The 19,871-nt window shown below is 43.2% G+C and overlaps 2 protein-coding genes across 2 annotated transcripts; both read left to right on the plus strand.

Annotated features, from left to right (window-relative positions):
• Window positions 1-449: 449 nt before the first annotated feature.
• Window positions 450-8,772, plus strand: LOC311150337 (deoxyribonuclease gamma-like). The gene is made up of 9 exons (XM_084187745.1): window positions 450-585; window positions 4,531-4,685; window positions 4,918-5,006; window positions 5,372-5,458; window positions 5,683-5,795; window positions 5,879-5,991; window positions 6,159-6,316; window positions 6,463-6,559; window positions 6,750-8,772. Exons 2-9 carry the CDS (start codon window positions 4,545-4,547, stop codon window positions 6,900-6,902), a joined length of 951 nt encoding a protein of 316 aa, XP_084043871.1. The 5' UTR covers window positions 450-585; window positions 4,531-4,544; the 3' UTR covers window positions 6,903-8,772.
• A 428-nt stretch (window positions 8,773-9,200) lies between these two features.
• Window positions 9,201-19,504, plus strand: LOC311149608 (minor histocompatibility antigen H13-like). Its single transcript, XM_084186782.1, has 12 exons — window positions 9,201-9,586; window positions 11,574-11,672; window positions 11,969-12,051; window positions 12,161-12,249; window positions 12,350-12,435; window positions 12,793-12,918; window positions 13,274-13,331; window positions 16,646-16,729; window positions 16,910-16,946; window positions 17,031-17,133; window positions 17,223-17,308; window positions 18,135-19,504. The coding sequence occupies exons 1-12, from the start codon at window positions 9,359-9,361 to the stop codon at window positions 18,205-18,207; spliced, it is 1,152 nt and encodes a 383-aa protein (XP_084042908.1). The 5' UTR covers window positions 9,201-9,358; the 3' UTR covers window positions 18,208-19,504.
• The last annotated feature ends 367 nt before the right edge of the window (window positions 19,505-19,871 follow it).

The raw sequence follows: 19,871 nt of genomic DNA on the forward strand, positions 1-19,871 counted from the left end.
TATATTATCGGGTGATGTGCAGTAAGATTGCAAAAAGCAAGGTTTAGGCGATTGTTACATTAGGCGATTGTTTACATAGTGTGCATCACATGCGAATGCATCAGGAGATTGAAAATACAAGCTGACAAAACCATATACCTACCGGCGCTCTAAAAATTCGGGTAAATAATACTTTACTTCAGATATATTGTATCTAATTTAGATCCACACAAGTACCAACCGCACAGACAACCGGTAGAGTACGTTCAAATATAATTGAATTCAACATTCTGGCTTGAGTGGAAACTTTCCATATTTGTGGAGTGCATTGTGTCAGACTGTGTAACCAATAATCGGTAGCACAGTCATAGTCATGCTCTCTACTGCCCCTTAGAGACATATATATAAAAATGCCGTTGACTCATACAGGTTGGTTGATTCCAGGTCGGGACATCACCTGACAGGAAGATGTGTTAAAGGTGTGGGGAAAACTGATACCTGACCTACAGACAGTGGCAGCCAGACGGGAGTTTTGTGAAGTTATTTAAAGATTAGCCTAATTCAACACCTGTGTACTTGGAATTGACCAAATTCTCTTCAAACAAGGTAGCCTAATGATATTCACTTTCTGTTCAAATATTGTATCTTCACCTTGCTCACCAAAAGCTTCTAAATGTAATTCTGCTTCAATGCCTTTGCTGTAGCCTACATACTCGCATGGAGGAAATGACTCTTTTTGAGTCTGCTGCAGTATATATATCACTTTTCCTCAGGTGTGAATGTTTAGAGACAATTCTTGAATTCTCAGACTTATATCTAACTTTAAGCAGGGTCATGTTGGGTGTGTTTATTTTATTTGGTAAACACTTCATCTGGACTTTTCCTCATTTCTAGAGCCCCCCTCCCCCATCTTGGAACATAGATCACAGTGGGACTCTAGTTTGATGAATCCAACCGTACAAAACAGCCTGGGCCCGGTTTCCCCAAAACATCTTAATTCTAAGTTCATCGTTAGATCCTTCGTAGGAGCATCTTTAAATCTCAGAGCTGTTTCCCAAAACCATCTCTATTAACGTTGCACATGACGCCTGCCTAAGACCACTCGAAGAACAGCAAAGTGCGTCATTAGATTCTTTTTTGCCCACCCGCCTCACAATATGCTTCAAATTAAAACCGAGATGACTGCATTAAAATATAAATAGCCTACAGTAGTCTATAGGCCTATTTCAATCATATTGAAATACATTACAGGTTCAATCAATTGAGTTCTATTTTGATACTTGTATGCTACTTGTCTGTAATTTGTCTCAATATATTTCATGATGTGTAACCTAATTTGCGCAATGATGTGCCAAATACGTGCAGCCATAGGTGATATCTTTATAGGAGCAGTGGCGTATATTCATGGGGGCCAAGGGAAGCCAGGCTTCCCCCAAAAATGTACCAAGAAAAAATATAGATATTTTATGTATCTTTCTTCTGTGTTTCATAATTTTCCATAATTTTTAGGAGCTGATCCATCATCAGTATTGTGAATAATTCTAATGTTAAAGCTGCAATTTGAAACTTTTTGTGCCCCGACAAATTCACCTAGAAATATTAGTTAGATGTAATTTTCATTTAACGCAAGTCTAAGACGCAATAGATATGCCTTGTGCGCTATTTCTATGCTTCTCGTTACGTTTTTTTGTGCACCAGTTGAAAATACAATATTTTTGGTTATTGAAAATATATTTCACAGCGGTTTAGATGGTACAATGATTCTCCACACTCTACATTGCTAGTTTTGTCAACAAACTGAAATTAGGCGAACTATTGGAATTTTAGCAACAAGGATATGGCGGAGCATTGGTAAGCCTAAATACCATTGCTATGGGAAACCGGGCCCTGGAGTGGAATTATAAATAAATAGGTCATTTAGCAGACGCTCTTATCCAGAGCGACTTACAGGAGCAATTTAGGGTTAAGTGCCTTGCTCAAGGGCACATCGACAGATTTTTCACCTGGTCGGCTCGGGGATTAGAACCAGCGACCTTTCGGTTACTGGCACAACGCTCTTACCCACTAAGCTACCTGCCGCGAAATTATACCAGCAGTACCAAGGTACAATTCGTTTTATATTGGATATTTGGTTTTCTCTCGTCAATAGCTATTGAACCAAGCATGCCATGACTATGAAGATGGGCCTCCTGTAGCTCAGTTGGTAGAGCATGGCGCTTGCAACGCCAGGGTTGTGGGTTCGATTCCCACGGGGGGCCAGTATGAAAAATGTATGCACTCACTAACTGTAAGTTGCTCTGGATAAGAGTGTCTGCTAAATTACTAAAATGTAAAATGTATATTCTGAATCGGGTGGATGGAGAAAAATCCACTTTTTTATAATAAGATTTCAGATTTCAATCTTCAATAGCTTTTACACAAAGTGTTCCATGACTATGATTTAGATTGAAAGCCCCCCCCCCCCCCCCCCCCCCCCCCCCAAAAAAACAATCTTCAATAGCTCTTGCTATGAACATTTTTGTCCCTCCTCCCCTGATTCAGAATACATAATTTTCATAGTCATGGCATGCTTTGTGTAAAGCAGCGATTCCCAAACTCGACCCACAGGACCCCAAAGGGTGCACATTTTGGTTTTTGCCTTAACATTACACAGCTGATTAAAATGGTCAAAGCCTGATTCGTTTATTATTCGAATCCGCTGTGTAGTGCTAGGGCAAAAACCCAAATGTTCACCCCTTGGGGTCCCAAGGACTGAGTTTGGGAAACCCTGGTGTTATGGCTATTGAAGATAGAAATGTCTTTTTTTATTTAAAATGAAAGCTGTGGATTTTTGTCCATCCGCGACTGATTCAAAATATATAATTGTCAGAGTCATGGAACACTTTGTGTAAGAGCTATTGAAGACTGAAATCTGAAATCTTACAGTGAGGGGAAAAAAGTATTTGATCCCCTGCTGATTTTGTACGTTTGCCCACTGACAAAGACATGATCAGTCTATAATTTTAATGGTAAGTTTATTTGAAAAGTGAGAGACAGAATAACAAAACAAAAAATCCAAAAAAAACGCATGTCAAAAATGTTATAAATTGATTTGCATTTTAATGAGGGAAATCTTAGAGCAGTCATCCCTCACGGTCTCTGTGCTTCCCCCTACTGATGGGTCATCCTATCCGAATGCACTGTTTTTTTCCCCTCACCTGTATTTGGGAAATTCTCCCATTATTTTCTCTGTCGGGTTGGATGGGGAGTGTTGCTTCACAGATATTTTCAGGTCTCTCCAGAGATGTTTGATCGGGTTCAAGTCCGGGCTCTGGCTGGGCCACTCAAGGACATTGAGACTTGTTCCAAAGCCACTCCTGCGTTGTCTTGGCTTTGTGCTTAGGGTCGTTGTCCTGTTGGAAGGTGAACCTTCGCCCCAGCCTGAGGTCCTGAGTGCTCTGGAGCAGGTTTTCATCAAGGATCTCTCTGTACTTTGCGCCGTTCATCTTTGCCTCGATCCTGACAAGTCTCCCAGTCCCTGCCGCTGAAAAACATCCCCACAGCATGATGCTGCCACCACCATGCTTCACCGTAGGGATGGTGTCAGGTTTCCTCCAGATGTGACGCTTGGCGTTCAGGCCAAAGAGTTCAATCTTGGTTTCATCAGAACAGAGAATCTTGTTTCTCATGGTCTTGAGAGTCTTTAGGTGCCTTTTGGCAAACTCCAAGCGGGCTGTCATGTGCCTTTTTACTGAGGAGTGGCTTCCATCTGGCCACTCTACCATAAAGGCCTGATTGGTGGAGTGCTGCAGAGATGGTTGTCCTTCTGGAAGGTTCTCCCATCTCCACAGAGGAACTCTGGAGCTCTGTCAGAGTGACCATCGGGTTCTTGGTCACCTCCCTGACCAAGGCCCTTCTGCCCCGATTGCTCAGTTTAGGCGTGCGGCCAGCTCTAGGAAGAGTCTTGGTGGTTCCATACTTCTTCCATTTAAGAATGATGGAGGCCACTGTGTTCTTGCAGAAATGTTTTGGTACCCTTCCCCAGATCTGTGCCTCGACACAATCCTGTCTCGGAGATCTATGGACAATTCCTTCAACCTCATGGCTTGGTTTTTGGTCTGACATGCACTGTCAACTGTGGGACCTTATCTAGACAGGTGTGCCTTTCCAAATTATGTCCAATCAATTGAATTTACCATAGGTGGACTCCAATAAAGTTGTAGAATCATCTCAAGGATGATCAATGGAAACAGGATGCACTTGAGCTCAATTTGGAGTCTCATAGCAAAGGGTCTGAATACTTATGTAAATAAGGTATTTGTCATTTTTAATACATTTGCAAAAATGTCTAAACCCGTTTTCGCTTTGTCATTATGGGGTATTGTGTGTAGATTGGGGGGGGCATCATCCTTTTTTTTGGAATAAGGCTGTAATGTAACAATGTGGAAAAGGGAAGGGGTCTGAACACTTTCCGAATGCACTGTATAGTGTATTGTTCAGTGTAGTAAAAACAAAAGGAACAATGAATATGTGCATGACCAGTAATCTCACATCTGTTTTTTCCATTCATAGCAAGCAGCTCAGTCATGAGTTGCCACTCTCCTCTCCTCCTCCTTCTCCTTGGTATTTTTGGGCCATGTTCAGCCTTCAAGATCTGTGCCTTCAATGTCCAGAACTTTGACGACGCCAAATCTGCCAACTTCAGGGTGATGCACACTCTGACCAGGGTGAGACTGCCTCGTCTTTTCACAATCATACAGTAGCTTTTCTTGACGAGTGGCCAAGGAGGGAACTAAACTTAAACATTTTAACTATAGTTGCATACTGTTGGGTAAATCAGTCTCAATTACATGTATTATTATTACTATTTATTATAATAATAATCATCATCATCATCCAGGTATCTTTCCATGATTGTTAGACATTCTTGTTCTGACCCGGTTTGTTGATTGTCCACAGATTGTGTCTCGCTGTGACATCTGTGTCCTTCAGGAGGTTAAAGACACACGGGGCAATGCAATTAAAACTTTGGTGGGAACACTCAACAGGTACAGTTGCATCTAGATACTGTTACCATAGAAATAAAATCCATTTGATTCTATGAATGTAACAAGTATCTAATACTCTACCTCAGGCGTATTCCAATCTTACACTACGAGGTCCGGAGCCTTATGGTTTTCTGTTCTTCCTGATAACTAATTGCACCCACCTGGTGTCCCAGGTCTAAAACAGTCCCTGGTGGGGTTGAATGGGGGTGGGGTGGGGATTATTGTTTCCTGTAAAGTGTATTGAGGCTTTTGTTAAATGCACTTTAAATAAATTGTGATTTTGATTATAAAGAAAATAATGTATTTATGATAGTCTTTGTTTCACTTAATTTATGGACAGACCCCTTTTGTTAATTCCTTCTTAGATATGATAACCATCACTATAAATATGTTGCCAGTGGAGGTCTGGGGCGAACACCTGAAGACCAGGAGCAGTATGTCTATCTGTACAGGTAAGGGATACATTATTTTACATGTATTTCAGAGCTCTTACTTCACCTTCATTTATAAATGCTATTCTCATGACATAAGCTTGCATTCATTTGAGAAATCCTAAATATGCCGCCTCCCCTGTCCTACCCTTTTGAATCTCGGCCCTACATGCTAGATAAACTGTATGTCACCCTGCTTGACTTTAAGCCCAAGTGAATGGTGCTATAACTAACCGCCTCCACAGGAATGAAACCGTAGAGTTGACAGATCAGTACCAGTACGCTGACAAAAAGGAGGGGGGTGTGGATGCTTTCTCAAGAGACCCCTTTGTTGTTAGATTTCAAGCCAAGGAAACAGGTTGGTTCTTTTAAGTTCATGAGAATTGAAATTCAATGTGTACTGTACTGTTTGGATAACTCCAATGATCTTCCTCTGAGCAGTGATTGGAGACTTTGCTCTGATCCCGTTGCACACTGCGGCCTCTGACGCAATCAAGGAGATTGACAAGCTCTATGATGTCTTTGAGGAAATCAAAATGAAGTGGAATACTGAGGTGAGGCATGACAATTACCTGTTGGTGTATTTTGTTCGTTTTTTTCTTCCATAAAGTGTGTCAGTAAGATGAATGCAGTTACTGTTTATCTGTCATGCTACATGATTCCCATATCTAACTTTTGGAACATACTCCTCTCACCAATGTAATGCCACTCTGTCCCATAGAACGTGATGTTCCTTGGAGCCTTCAATGCTGGTTGTGGCCACATGACAAGGCAGGACAAGGCGGACATCCGACTTTTCTCAAAACCTGGATTTTTTTGGTTGATCAGGGACCAGGTGGACACCATTGTTGGGGATACCACCAGCTGTGCCTATGACAGGTGGGTGGAAATTCGAAAATAAGCTACACAGAAATGATACATTGTTTGAATGAGGGCATTTTGATTGTAGACTATCTGTGTTGATGGATCCAATAACATGATATTACTCTTCAGCTCTATTTACTTGACACTTTTGTTTTTCTTAGGATTGTGGTACATGGACAGCCCTTCCTGAAGGCCATCAAACCTTATTCAGCTCAGGTCTTCAACATTGCTAATGAGTATAAACTCTCAATGGGAAGGGTAATACTTCCTTTTCTCTTTACAAACAATATTTTTGTTTAGTCTTTCAAACCCCTATCCATTTATTTTTTTTAAACAAAAAAACAGGAGAAGATGTAACATCCCAGAGATGCTAAAGTCACCTGTTTTATGTCAGTTTCCTGTGTCATAGATATCACAACACAGAATAAACTTGAATTCTTAATTTCAGGTTCTGGAAGTGAGTGACCACTTCCCTATTGAGGTGGAGCTGAAGACTAAATCGTCAGGGCAGCTTCAAGCTCCGGTTCAGCCTCTCCTGCTAATCGCTCTCTCCGTCATCACCTCCGTCCTGCACATCTTACCTTCAACCAGTATGGTGTGAGGAGGACTGATTTGTCTTCTCAGGGGTATGGCTCATAGAAATAGAGGATCATAGAAATAGCATTCATTCTAATATAATGGTATAGACATCTAAAACTTCCACGAGCAGCTAGTTCACTCGTGCAATGGTTTCTCAAACCTATCTCAGGGGACCCCTAGACGCTTCACTATTTTGTTGCAGCTCTGAACTAGCTCACCGGATATATCTAATCAATATCTTGATGATTAGTTGCTAAGGTGAATCATGTGTGCTAGCTCTGGAATAGACCAAATACATGGAACTGCTGGGGGTCCCTGAGGAGAGGTCTGAGAAGGAATAGACCAAATACATGGAACTGCTGGGGGTCCCTGAGGAGAGGTTTGAGAAACACTGTTCTAATAAACAGTGATTCCATCTTTGACTGGTCCCAATGAGATTGCATGCAGATTGTAGATGTTTAGAGACAGCAACATTATCACTACACAAGTTGACAGCATAATGTCCCTCACCTCTTTCAATTAATATCTGGATTTGCTCTGGTGTTGGATCACTGATCCCAATTTGCTCTGCTCAGACATGTGGTTTCAGGTATTTGGCACACAATATCTTGAATGGAAGGCTACAACTTCCTGAAGCCACCACTTCTGACAATCGTCTTTGCTTTTAATAACAAATCTATTTTGTAAATTAATGGTTGTGATATTTCAAATTCAATAAGGTTTTTAAAACATTCTATGATAATGTGATGTGGTTTTAACATTGTCACTGTTTTAAATGTCCAATGCATGTATTGTACACAGTATTTGAATTAAACTAATTGGATTTTAAAACGTAGGACACCTTTTTGTTGTGGGTTTGAGAAGGATCTGGTTTCTCAAATGACTGCCTCGCCTGGTTCACCAACTATTTAGTTCAATGTGTCAAATCGGAGGGCCTGTTGTCTGGACCTATGGCAGTCTATGGGGGTGCCACAGGGTTCAATTCTTTGGCCGACTCTTCTCCGTGTATATCAATGATGTCGCTCTTGCTGCTGGTGACTCAGATCCACCTCTATGCAGACGACACCATTTTGTATACATCTGGCCCTTCATTGGACACTGTTAACAAACCTCCAAACGAGCTTCAATGCCATACAACACTCATTCAGTAGCCTCCAACTGCTCTTAAACACTAGTAAAACTAAATACATGCGCTTCAATCGAACGCTGCTGGCACCCACCCACCCGACTAGAATCACTACTCTCGACGGGTCTGACCTAGAGTATGTGGACAACTACAAATACCTAGGTGTCTGGTTAGACTGTAAACTCTCCTTCCAGACTCACATTAAGAATCTCCAATCCAAAGTTAAATCTAGAATCGGCTTCCTATTTCGCAAAACAAAGCCTCCTTCACTCATGCTGCCAAACATGCCCTCGTAAAACGGACTATCCTACCGATCCTTGACTTCGGCGATGTCATTTACAAAATAGCCTCCAACACTCTACTCAACAAATTGGATGTAGTCTATCACAGTGCCATCCGTTTTGTCTCCAAAGCCCCATACACTACCCACCACTGTGACCTGTACGCTCTTGTTGGCTGGTCCTCACTACATATTCGTCGCCAAACCCACTGGCTCCAGGCCATCTATAAATCACTGCTAGGCAAATACCCGCCTTATCTTAGCTCATTGGTCACCATAGCAACACCCACCCGTAGTCTGCGCTCCAGCAGGTATATCTCACTGGTCATTCCCAAAGCCAACACCTCCTTTGGCCGCCATTCCTTCCAGTTCTCTGCTGCCAATGACTGGAACGAATTGCAAAAATCTCTGAAGCTGGAGTCTCTTATCTCCCTCACTAACTTTAAGCATCAGTTGTCAGAGCACCTTACCGATCACTGCACCTGTACACAGCCCATCAGAAATTATCCCACCCAACTACCTCATCCCCATATTGTTATTTATTTTGCTCATTTGCACCCCAGTATCAATATTTGCACATCATCTCTTGCACATCTATCATTCCAGTGTTAATACTAATTGTAATTTTTTTTGCACTATAGCCTATTTATTGCCTTACCTCCATAACTTGCTACATTTGCACACACTGTATATATATTTTCTGTGGTATTTTTGACTTTATGTTTTGTTTTACCCCATATGTAACTCTGTTGTTTTTATCGCAATGCTTTGCTTTATCTTGGCCAGTTCGCAGTTGTAAATGAGAACTTGTTCTGAACTGGTTTACCTGGTGAAATAAAAATAAAAATCCGTCTCTACTCAAACAAACCATCCATTCCACTGGGCGGCAGTAAGTACGGGTTTGAAACGATATTGACAACAAGTGAACTAACAAAGAAGAGGTTTGTCAATTGCCAAAGAGTTAGGAAACGTGGCCTTAGCAAAAGAGAACCCAACATAATAGAAACAAGCAATCTTGAAAGACCGCAAATAGCGTACACGACTCCGTTGGGTTGGTGGATAACTTGCAAACATGGCCGATGTTAATCAAGGATCGGTTTTACCAAGCGAAACTTCACCTCCCGTTCTGGACGGACTGAATGCAACCGACTCAAATGGTACCGAAGCTGTCAACGCGACTGTGGCCAAGTTTGTGGCAACACCGGAGGGAACGGCACTGGCATATGGCAGCCTTGTGTTCATGGCTCTGTTGCCCATCTTCTTCGGTGCACTGCGGTCAGTCAGCTGTGGCAAAAGCAAGGTATTGTTAACATGAATGCAATTTACAAGCTAGCTAGGTAGTTTACGCAGCTAACAGTGGGAACCTAGCTAGCTAACTTGGTTCCTGTTAGGCAATAAACAAAGGATGCAACGATCCTCATTCACCTGTCAGTAGTCTGTCCAGGGTGCAACACTAGCCAGTTGTCACTCACGTTCCACATTCCGTGTTTCTGTTCCACATCCAGACAAGTCTGATGTAGCTAGTCAGCCAGTTATTTAATCATGGCTAAGGTAACTACAATGAATGACTGGCAGGCCTTGACTGGGGCTGTCAATACGCCAAATGTTAAGCCGATTTGCCTGGTAGTTTACTCCTAGCTAACTAGATTCGTTTATTGTTGATAGTAGCCAATACTATTTTTAATCATGACATTTACCTAGTTGGCAAGATGTTATTCGAATCATTCATTTCAGCCAGGAGGGTGCCACTGCCAAGTCTTGTGCGAGTAGTAGGTGATTGAGAGATGTGTGCAAGGTTCAGTTTTTATAAAAATGTGTTTCTTCTCTAAGGTGCCTGGGCTCAATGTATAGTAGGAATATGCTAATCATAGTTTGATTCTCTTAATTACACGTGTCCTTACTGCCATCACTTCTGGTCTTTCAGTCGGTGGGTGGACGGAAACGGATGATGCATGACTTGGTTGTCTGATGACATGACCGATTAGAGAGAACAGGCTTTTTGAGTGACGTGAAACTAAACTAGCTACTTTTCTGTTGGTGTGTTGAACTAACTTGCACTCTACTAACGAGCTTTTCATTTGTGGTTGGTTGCTGCCTCATCCAGAATCTCGGCTGGCGCTTACTATAGATTACTTACTAACGTTATGCTCTTACAATATACTCCGCTAATGACTTTCTGTGCACTTATTTCGTCCTTAGGTTGCTGGAGAAAATGGTTGCGATTATGAGTACAGAGTGAGTATTAGAACTGATACTCAGAACAGTCAGTCGACAGTATTTTCTATTTTAGCTTAACTATTTTTTTTTTACTGACACCTCATTGTTCGTGGCAGTCTGGAAGATGGGGGGGGGGGGGGGTACAGGTTAATAATCAATGAGGATGTGGGTCCGTTTCGTGTACAGGGCAAGTCCCCTGGACCAGAATCACACTGAACAGGGTGGGTGTAAGCTGAAAAGGTTAAAGGACTGTGCTATAGAATAAACTGGCACAGAAGGTGATACATTTAGGCCTCTAGAATATAATATAATAATTTGCCATTTAGCAGACGCTTTTATCCAAAGCAACTTACAGTCATGTGTGCATAAATTTTTACGTATGGGTGGTCCCGGGGATCGAACCCACTACCCAGGCATTACAAGTGCCATGCTCTACCAATTGAGCTACAGAGGACCAATCTACTGGACATGTGGTCTTTAGAGTTGGATGGAATGAATCGCTTGCCCGTTGCAGTCCTGTCTTGTTCCTTGCTGCTCATCGCACCACATTGACCCATTTTTTTATTCTATTCCCTGTGCAGATTTGCTCATTTAATTCAGATAGGCCTATCTCTAGTGGGACATGAACATGTAACCTGCCTGAGTTTGTCATTCACCTAACTACTTATTTTGTGAAGAATTAGTCTGTGATGCGATGAGCCACTAAAGGTTATGACTGTGTTTTTAGAGGCAGGTTGATATTAAATTAAGACATTCTAGTGCTTTCTCTTTTGAAGAGGAACTTTGGCAATGTGCATTGAAACATTTATTTTTTCTGGATCAAAATGGGGCTGAGGTAGGCCCTCCTGTTGGACGCAGTGACAAAATGTAGCTGTTTTTAAAGCTAATTTCCTGCTATTCTACACACTGGACATAGGCGACCTGTGTAAAAAATACATTAAAAAAATACCCCCAATACTTTTCTGTGCAGAAAAAAACCCTGCATATTGATTCATTTGTGTTTTGAAGGAACTTAGGAAGTGCGCTGCTTATGCTCGTCCACTCACGTCAACCCTCGTTTCTCTCCCCAGAACTCCTCAGACATGCCAGAGACCATCACAGGCAGAGATGCTGCACGGTTCCCCATCATCGCCAGCTGCACCCTTTTCGGCCTCTATCTCTTCTTCAAAGTGAGTGTCATCACCCCCACCACCTCTCTCTGCGTCACTTGTGTTTTGTCCTGAATCATTTCCCGCAGTATTACAATTGAATAAGCTACTGCTTTCCCCTCCAACAATCTCCCGCATAGCTCTGTACCTCTGCTTTACCATACGATCAGCTGTATCTGCGTTAATCCTGCCTTGCACGCCATGCTCACATCATGCATGCTCTGTCGTTATTGATTCCCCTTTTCAGCTCCCTGAGACTAGTGGTGGGATACTGTATGTTGGGGAGTAGTACTAAATTGGATTTGTTTCAATCATAGATTTTCTCACAAGAGTACATCAACTTGCTGCTGTCAATGTATTTCTTTGTCCTGGGGATTTTGGCACTGTCTCATACAATGAGGTGAGGCTTGTTTGATCACTTTATTAGGTTCTCCTTTCACTTTATATGACATTGATATAGCCTGATTAAACAGTCTCAACATAATTTCTGCCCACCGTCTCTCCATTAGTCCCTTCATGAACAGGATCTTCCCTGCTAACATTCCCATCAAGCAGTACCAGCTGCTCTTCACTCAGGGCTCAGGAGAGACCAAAGAAGGTGAGGATGAAACGGAATGAGAGCTAGAAACAGTAATGTGGTTAATACACTGTAAAAGCACACGTTTAACATCAGTCACTGATGATCCTCCCTCCAACAGAAATAGTCAACTATGAGTTTGACACCAAGGACATGATCTGCCTGGTCATCAGCACTGTGGTTGGGGTTTGGTACGTCCTCAAGAAGGTCAGTTAAAGTTACACTACAGTATATTAATGTAGTGTATTTTGCCTTTTTATGGTGTTGCAATTTTGTTGGTAGTGTAGAGGGTAATGGTGTAAGCTTACAGTTAGTCCTAGATAAAAAGTTGAAGACACCAAATGGTCAGGCTGGAGTTCGTTGCAGAACATTCCCTCAGTTTAATACTCTGTGGTTGTGTTCATCTGAGTTTGTCTTAGAATAATATATGCCATTTAGAAAACTATTTTATCCAACGTGACCTAGTCATGCGTGCATACATTTTATGTTTGGGTTCCTAGTCTTCTGTATGTGTGGGTGTTATGTATGTTCTTCTTTGAACATGTGTTCTTTGGTTCTTCCCAGCACTGGATTGCCAACAACCTCTTTGGCTTGGCGTTTGCCCTGAATGGGGTGGAGCTTCTGCACTTGAACAACATCAGTACTGGCTGCATCCTGCTGGGGGGACTGTTTGTGTATGATGTCTTCTGGGTAAGTCTGCCACCTGACCCCAATACTGTACTACTAGGTTATACACCAGAGGGGGACACTACAACGCAGAATCAATGAGTTATCCAGCTACTTTGATAAACAACCAAAAATAACTTGATGTTCAGGTTCATTAAGAAAGCTAAACTTCTATGTGTTTTTGGTTGTTGGGTCAATTAGACCATGCCAATTTAAAATGTATCTTAAATATCTCTATAGATAGATATATATCCAAATGTTTAGACGAGTTAGCTGGCTAACTCATTGATTCTGCTTTGTAGTAAACCCCTCAGGCCCAGTCAAAGCGTTAAGCTGGGAGGATGAGTCACTTGAATAAACACAACCGTTATCCCTGTAGGTGTTTGGCACCAATGTCATGGTTACCGTGGCCAAGTCGTTCGAGGCACCCATTAAGTGTGAGTAAAGGGACTTTTATTTATTTATTGTGAAGTCAATGCAGTCAATAATTATAGACAGTATTTAATGTGTAACTTTACTTTAATGGGTGCTATGTAAATGTCTGTTAGACATGCACTTCACTTTTTGTTAGACTGCCTGTGAAAAGCTGCATCTATCAAATCAAAGGTGTGTTGACTAAGTGAAATGCTTACCTACGGGCCCGTCCCAACAATGCAGAGAGAAGGAAAATGGAGAAATAATAGAAAAGTAAAACGCGTAATAATATATACACAATGAGTAACGATAACTTGGCTATATACACGGGGTACCAGTCCCGACTTGATGTGCAGGGGTGTGAGGTAATTGAGGTAGATATGTACATATAACTAGGAATAAAGTGACAGATCGTAAACAGTAGCAGCAGCAGCGTATGTGATGCGTAGAAGTTAGTGCAAAAAACGGTAAATGTAGATAGTCTGGGTACCATTTGGTTAACGATTTAGCAGTCTCATGGCTTGTGGTTAGAAGCTGTTCAGGGTCCTGTTGGTTTCTAGACTCGGTACCGCGCTGGCCAAGAGAAGCATAGAGAAGTCTGACTTGGGTGTCTGGAGTCTGACAATTTTTAGGGCCTTCCTCTGACACCGCCTGGTATAGAGGTCCTGGATGGCAGGGAGCTTGGCCCCAGTGATGTACTGGGCCGTACGCAGTACCCTCTAGCGCCTTGCGTTCGGATGCCAAGCAGTTGCCATACCAAGTGGTGATGCAGCCAGTCAAGATGCTTTCAATGGTGCAGCTGCCCATGCCAAATCTTTTCAGCCTCCTGAGGGGGAAGAGGCGTTGTCGTACCCTCTTCACGACTATGTTGGTGTGTTTGGACCATGATATATCCATAGTGACGTGGACACTGGGAAACTGAAGTTCTCGAACCACTCCACTACAGCCCCGTCGATGTAAATGGGGGCGTGCTAGCCCCTCCGTTTCCTGTGGTACACGATCAACTCCTTTGTCTTGTTTATGTTGTGGGAGAGGTTGTTGTCCTGGCACCACACTGCCAGTTCTCTGACCTACTCCCTATAGGCTGTCTCGTCGTCGGTGATCAGGCCTACCACCGGCGTGTTGTCGGCAAACTTAATGATGGTGTTGGAGTCGTGGGAGAACAGGGAGTACAGGAGGGGACTAAGCAGGCACCCCTGAGGGGTTTCCCTGAGTTGAGGGTCAGTGTGGCGGATGCGTTGTTGCCTACCCTCCCATCAGGAAGTCCAGGATCCAGTTGCAGAGGGAGGTGTTCAGTCCCAGGGTCCTTAGCTTAGTGATGAGCTTGGAGGGCACTATGGTGTTGAACGCTGAGCTGTAGTCAATGAACAGCGTTCTCACATAGGTGTTCCTTTTGTCCAAGTGGGAAAGGGCAGTGTGGAGTGCAATAGAAATTGCATAATCTGTGGATCTATTGGGGCGGCTTGGGTCTGGGATGATGATTGTGTTGATGTGAGTCATGACCAGCCTTTCAACGCATTTGTCTTCAGATGTGAGTGCTACAGGTTGATAGTCATTTAGGCAGGTTACCTTGGCGTTCTTGGGCACAGGGACTATGGTGGTCTGCTTGAAACATGTAGGTATTACAGACTGGGTCAGGGAGAGGTTGAAAATGTCAGTGAAGACACTTGCCAGCTGGTCAGCGCATGCTTGGAGTTCGTGTCCTGGTAATCCGTCCGGCCTTATGAATGTTAACCTGTTTAAAGGTCTTACTGAGATCGGCTACGGAGAGCTTGATCACACAGTCGTCCGGAACAGCTGGTGCTCTCATGCATCGTTCAGTGTTGCTTGCCTCGAAACGAGCATAAAGGCATTTAGCTTATCTAGTCTAGTAGGCTCGCGTCACTGGGCAGCTCGCAGCTGGGTTTCCCTTTGTAACCCGTGATAGTTTGCGAGCCCTGCCACATGCGACAAGCGTCGGCGCCAGTGTAGTAGGATTCGATCATAATCCTGTATTGACGCTTTGCCTGTTTAATGGGGCGGCAGGTAGCTTAGTGGTTAAGATGGTTGTGCCAGTAACCGAAAGGTCGCTGGTTCTAATCCCCAAGCCGACTAGGTGAAAAATCTGTCGACGTGCCCTTGAGCAAGGCACTTTACCCTAATTGCTCCTGTAAGTCGCTCTGGATAAGAGCGTCTGCTAAATGACTAAAATGTAAATGTTAATGTTTTGACAGGTGTAGCAGGATTTCTTATAAGCGTCCGGGTTAGTGTCCCGCTCCTTGAAAGTGGCAGCTCTACCCTTTAGCTCAGTGCGGATGTTGCCTGTAATCCACGGCTTCTGGTTGGGAGATGTATGTACGGTCAATGTGGGGATGACGTCGTCGACACACTTATTAATGAAGCCGGTGACTGATGTGGTAAACTCCTCAATGCCATCGGATGTGTCCCGGAACATATTCTAGTCTGAACATATTCCGTATTGAACGCATCACTGGTACTTCCTATGAGTTTTTGCTTGTAAGCAGGAATCGGGAGGATAGCGTTATGATCAGATTTGTGAAATGGAGGGCGAGGGAGAGCTTTGGATGCGTCTCTGTGTGTGAAGTAAAGGTGATCCAGTTTTTTTTGTTGCCTCTAAATGCACAGGTGACATGCTGGTAGAAATGAGGTAAAACAGATTTCAGTTTTCCTGCATTAAATGACCGTACCGCCACTAGGAGGGCCGCCTCTGGATGAGCATTTTCTTGTTTGCTTATGGCCTTGTACAGCTCGTTGAGTGCGGTCTTAGTAACAGCATCGATTTGTGGCGGTTAACAGATGGCTGCGAAAAATATAGATTAGAAGAAGGTAAATAGTACGGTCCACAGCTTATCCATGAGGTATTCTATCTCGGGCAGGCAGAACCTTGAGACTTCCTTAATATTACAGATTGCGCACCAGCCCTCTTGCGCTTACGGTGGCCTTTATATATTGCTGTCTCTTCCGAGTGTCGGGATTAGAGTCTGGTCCGGGGTGAACAGTTTGTCCTGTGCCGCCAACTCGTTGAAGTAGAAATCTTCATCCAAATTTGAAGTTTGTGATCGCTGCGCTGATGTCCAGAAGCTATTTTTTGTCATAGGAAACACTGGCTGAAACATTCAGTACAAAAAAAAGTTAAGATCAGCGAAAAAATCTGACAAAATAGCAGAATTGGTCAGGAGCCTGTAAAAAAAATGGCCGCTGTGCATTCCAGCGCCATTTTAATAATCATGCCAGTCAGTCACTGTGTCATCACACTGCTTTTGGTCTCTGTAATCGGTTCACATCTGACATATGACACATGATTTTCTTCCTCTTTCTCCTCCTCCTCTTCTCTCAGTGGTGTTTCCCCAGGACCTGCTGGAGAAGGGTCTGGGTGCCAGTCAATTTGCCATGCTGGGCCTGGGAGATATTGTCATTCCAGGCAAGTAAACATTCTCTTCAGTCAACAGTCGTGTCTAATTTTACATACAAGTTGGCTTGACTTGTCCCATCCACTAGATAATGGTAGTACTTCAGCATTAGATCCACCTCCAGTAAAGCTTATTTTCTTCTAATAGCGCTGTCCCCTTTGTTAATGTTAATATTACGTTTTATTTTTCAGGGATCTTCATTGCTTTACTCCTCCGCTTTGATGTCAGGTGAGCTCTAACTCCTCTCTTATATCATGGCCCATGTCCTCCCTACCTGCCATATGTTTAATGTTCTGTCTCTGCTCCCTCCAGTCTGAAGAAGAACACCAGGACCTATTTCTACACCAGCTTCCTGGCCTACATCTTCGGCCTGGGCCTGACCATCTGGGTCATGCACACCTTCAAACACGCCCAGGTGAGAGAGGCTCTGACTCCCAGGTCACCGTTATGTCGACTTGGCTGGTACCAACTGGTTGTCTTGTCTCTCTCTCTCTTCCTTCCCAGCCTGCCTTGCTGTACCTGGTCCCAGCCTGTATTGGATTCCCAGTGGTTGTAGCTCTGTTGAAAGGAGAACTGACTGAAATGTTCAGGTAATAACACCTTCCCTGTTTCCATCATGGCATTTGTTTTTTCAGCCCAGCTCACTCAGGCTCATCACCAGTGGTAGTGAACGTTTAGCCTGTTTCACCATGCAGCACCAGATGGCGATATTGATTGCCTGTCTCGTTTTAGCTTGACATAATATCTGTGCCTCCAAGATCATTCAGCATCGAGACTGTGAGATGCCTCTTCTTTTTTTTTCCACTGTCTTCACCCGTCATACAATTGCTCCTCCAGACTCAAAGATCATTGACATGATTACAATAAATAGATATCATTCCTCTCACCCAGTGCTGCTTGGAGTATTGTGTGTACTGTAAATGCCCCGGTCATGTACCTACTCATCCATACACACACATGCTGGGTCAGGGCCTTGGTCCTCCTAGCTCTGGGGATGTGGAGGGGTGACTGCTGCCTGTTAGCCATAATAACAGTGCTTAGACACCCAGCTGGGGCAACCACCTGCGCAGGGTCTGGGCTGGTGAAGGAGAGGAAACATTCCCCAAACCTCTCCTGACAGAAATGTGTCCTTGCTTCATAATCATCATGGTAACCACAAAGCTGTGACCTTGGGGTGGCACAAAGTATGTGGAGAGAGGGTAAGAGACCTGGGGGTCAAAGCTGGCAGTGCCAAGGCTTCGTGCCAACCTGCCTGGTCAGTGTACTTTGACTTGTTCCTGTCTGTCACACTGCTGGTGTCTCGGACTAGACACACTTTACATTCACTTCTTTACCCTCTCGCCCGCCCATTTTGTTCGTCATGTCTTTCCTGGTCTCCTTAAAATATATTTATGTTATTTTCTGCCCCTCTGACAGGTATGAGGAAGTGTCTGCGGAAGATGCTGCAGCTAAAGAAGACACCTCAGAGGTTAAGAAAAAAGACAAATGACGGCAAAGGTCTTAGAAGCTGGTCCATCACTCTCTAGCACCACATTCACAGCAGCCCACCTCTCTATACACATCCAAGGAGGGTCTTCATGTTTCCCATGAGTCGTGTGCTGTACATGAAAATGGCTGATTTTAATTAAATAACTGTTTTAGCATTGGGGATATTTTGTAGTTTAAGTGGTTTGTAAAACAGCTTTTCGGTGCGTATGTTTCCCTTCTTGTTTTGTATTCATTTCCTTTTTGCATTCTCATATGATATTTCTTGTTTTTATTTCACTTGAAAGGCCAGAATTGTTTTAATCAAAGAAGTTTTACTATTGTTTTGTTTTGGGGGGAATCTTGAGAAATCACAGGAAGCTGAACATTTTTGAAATTGCTCTCGGAGTCTCAGATGTGTTTTTATAAAGATTGTTTAGTTTGGTTTCTGCACCAAGTCTAGTCTTGGTTTCATATAGAAATCCCTTCCTCATCGAGAATGTGAAACATCATAGGACGATGTAAGGGAGGCTAGAGATGAGTCTACGATTGTCATACACATGCTTTATAAGGAACTTCACCTTTGCCACGGTCCTCTGGTCTGGAAGTAAGCCTAAAGACCTACCATTCTCAAGGTATAATTGTGCCAATTTAGTAGTGCATGTAATTACATGTCACCTGACATGTTGGTCAGTGTAACGGTAATAATTGTTCCGAATTCAGATCAGTGCATTAAGGAAGTAACTGAACTTGGGCGATCAAGATATCACATTTTGATATTTGTATGGACATTTGCTATGACACTGCTATTTCTGTGAGTCCTACTCATTCATATCCAATCAGAGGAGTCTGTTATATGGAAATGAATTATTGTAGGAGTTGTCCTGTGCAGTGACTGAGAGGTACCTGCAGGTGGAGACGGTGTCAATTGAACCATGTCTCCTCAGAGAGTGGAGACCCAAGGGACAAAATAATTCCTCTTGCTTTAGGTTGTGATTGTTTTGCTTTGATCATGTATTCTGGTCTTTTGCAGAATGTGGCAGTGCGTTTCAGGCCCAGATAGACGGGGGGGGGGGGGGGGCTTTTTCGTGTTAGGGATTTAAGATTGAGCAGTTTTGTAGTAATGAGTTTAGGTGAAGTTCATGCCCTGCCTGGTGAAGTTCAGTAACCCTGCTATCATTTCAAATAAATATACTTTTTTTTTTTCTCCTATTGTACTTGTGCAAGTCAGAGTTTTATTATGACCCTTTGTTCACGATCTGATATGTCATCTATTTTTATTTGCAATAAATGTTGGTGTATATCACCGTAGAGGAGCATAATCAATGTGTCTATTTCTTTAATCTAGGTGTACTGAGGTTGACACCCACAACTGGGTTATTCTGGTTATTTAGCAGGTGATCATAAATACTGTAGTTATCAGTGAAACACTGCTAAATGACGTAAATGTAAACAAACCAGTTAAGTGCACTCTCAGCTGTAGAAGGGATAGAGCAGAGGGCACCTCATCTAATGGAAGACTAGGGGAAGGAGATTAGGATTATATACATTATCTAGGTTCCAGTGTTGCTTGTAAAACTGCAGCTCTGAGTCTGTTCAGTACACAGCAGGATCGTGGACTTCCTGATGGGTTGACCCCAGATGGTGAGAGTAGGCAACAACACCTACGCCGCGCTGACCCTCAACACG

Source organism: Coregonus lavaretus, assembly GCF_964263955.1.
Source record: "Coregonus lavaretus genome assembly, chromosome: 22".
In the NCBI taxonomy this organism is placed as follows: Eukaryota; Metazoa; Chordata; class Actinopteri; order Salmoniformes; family Salmonidae; genus Coregonus; species Coregonus lavaretus.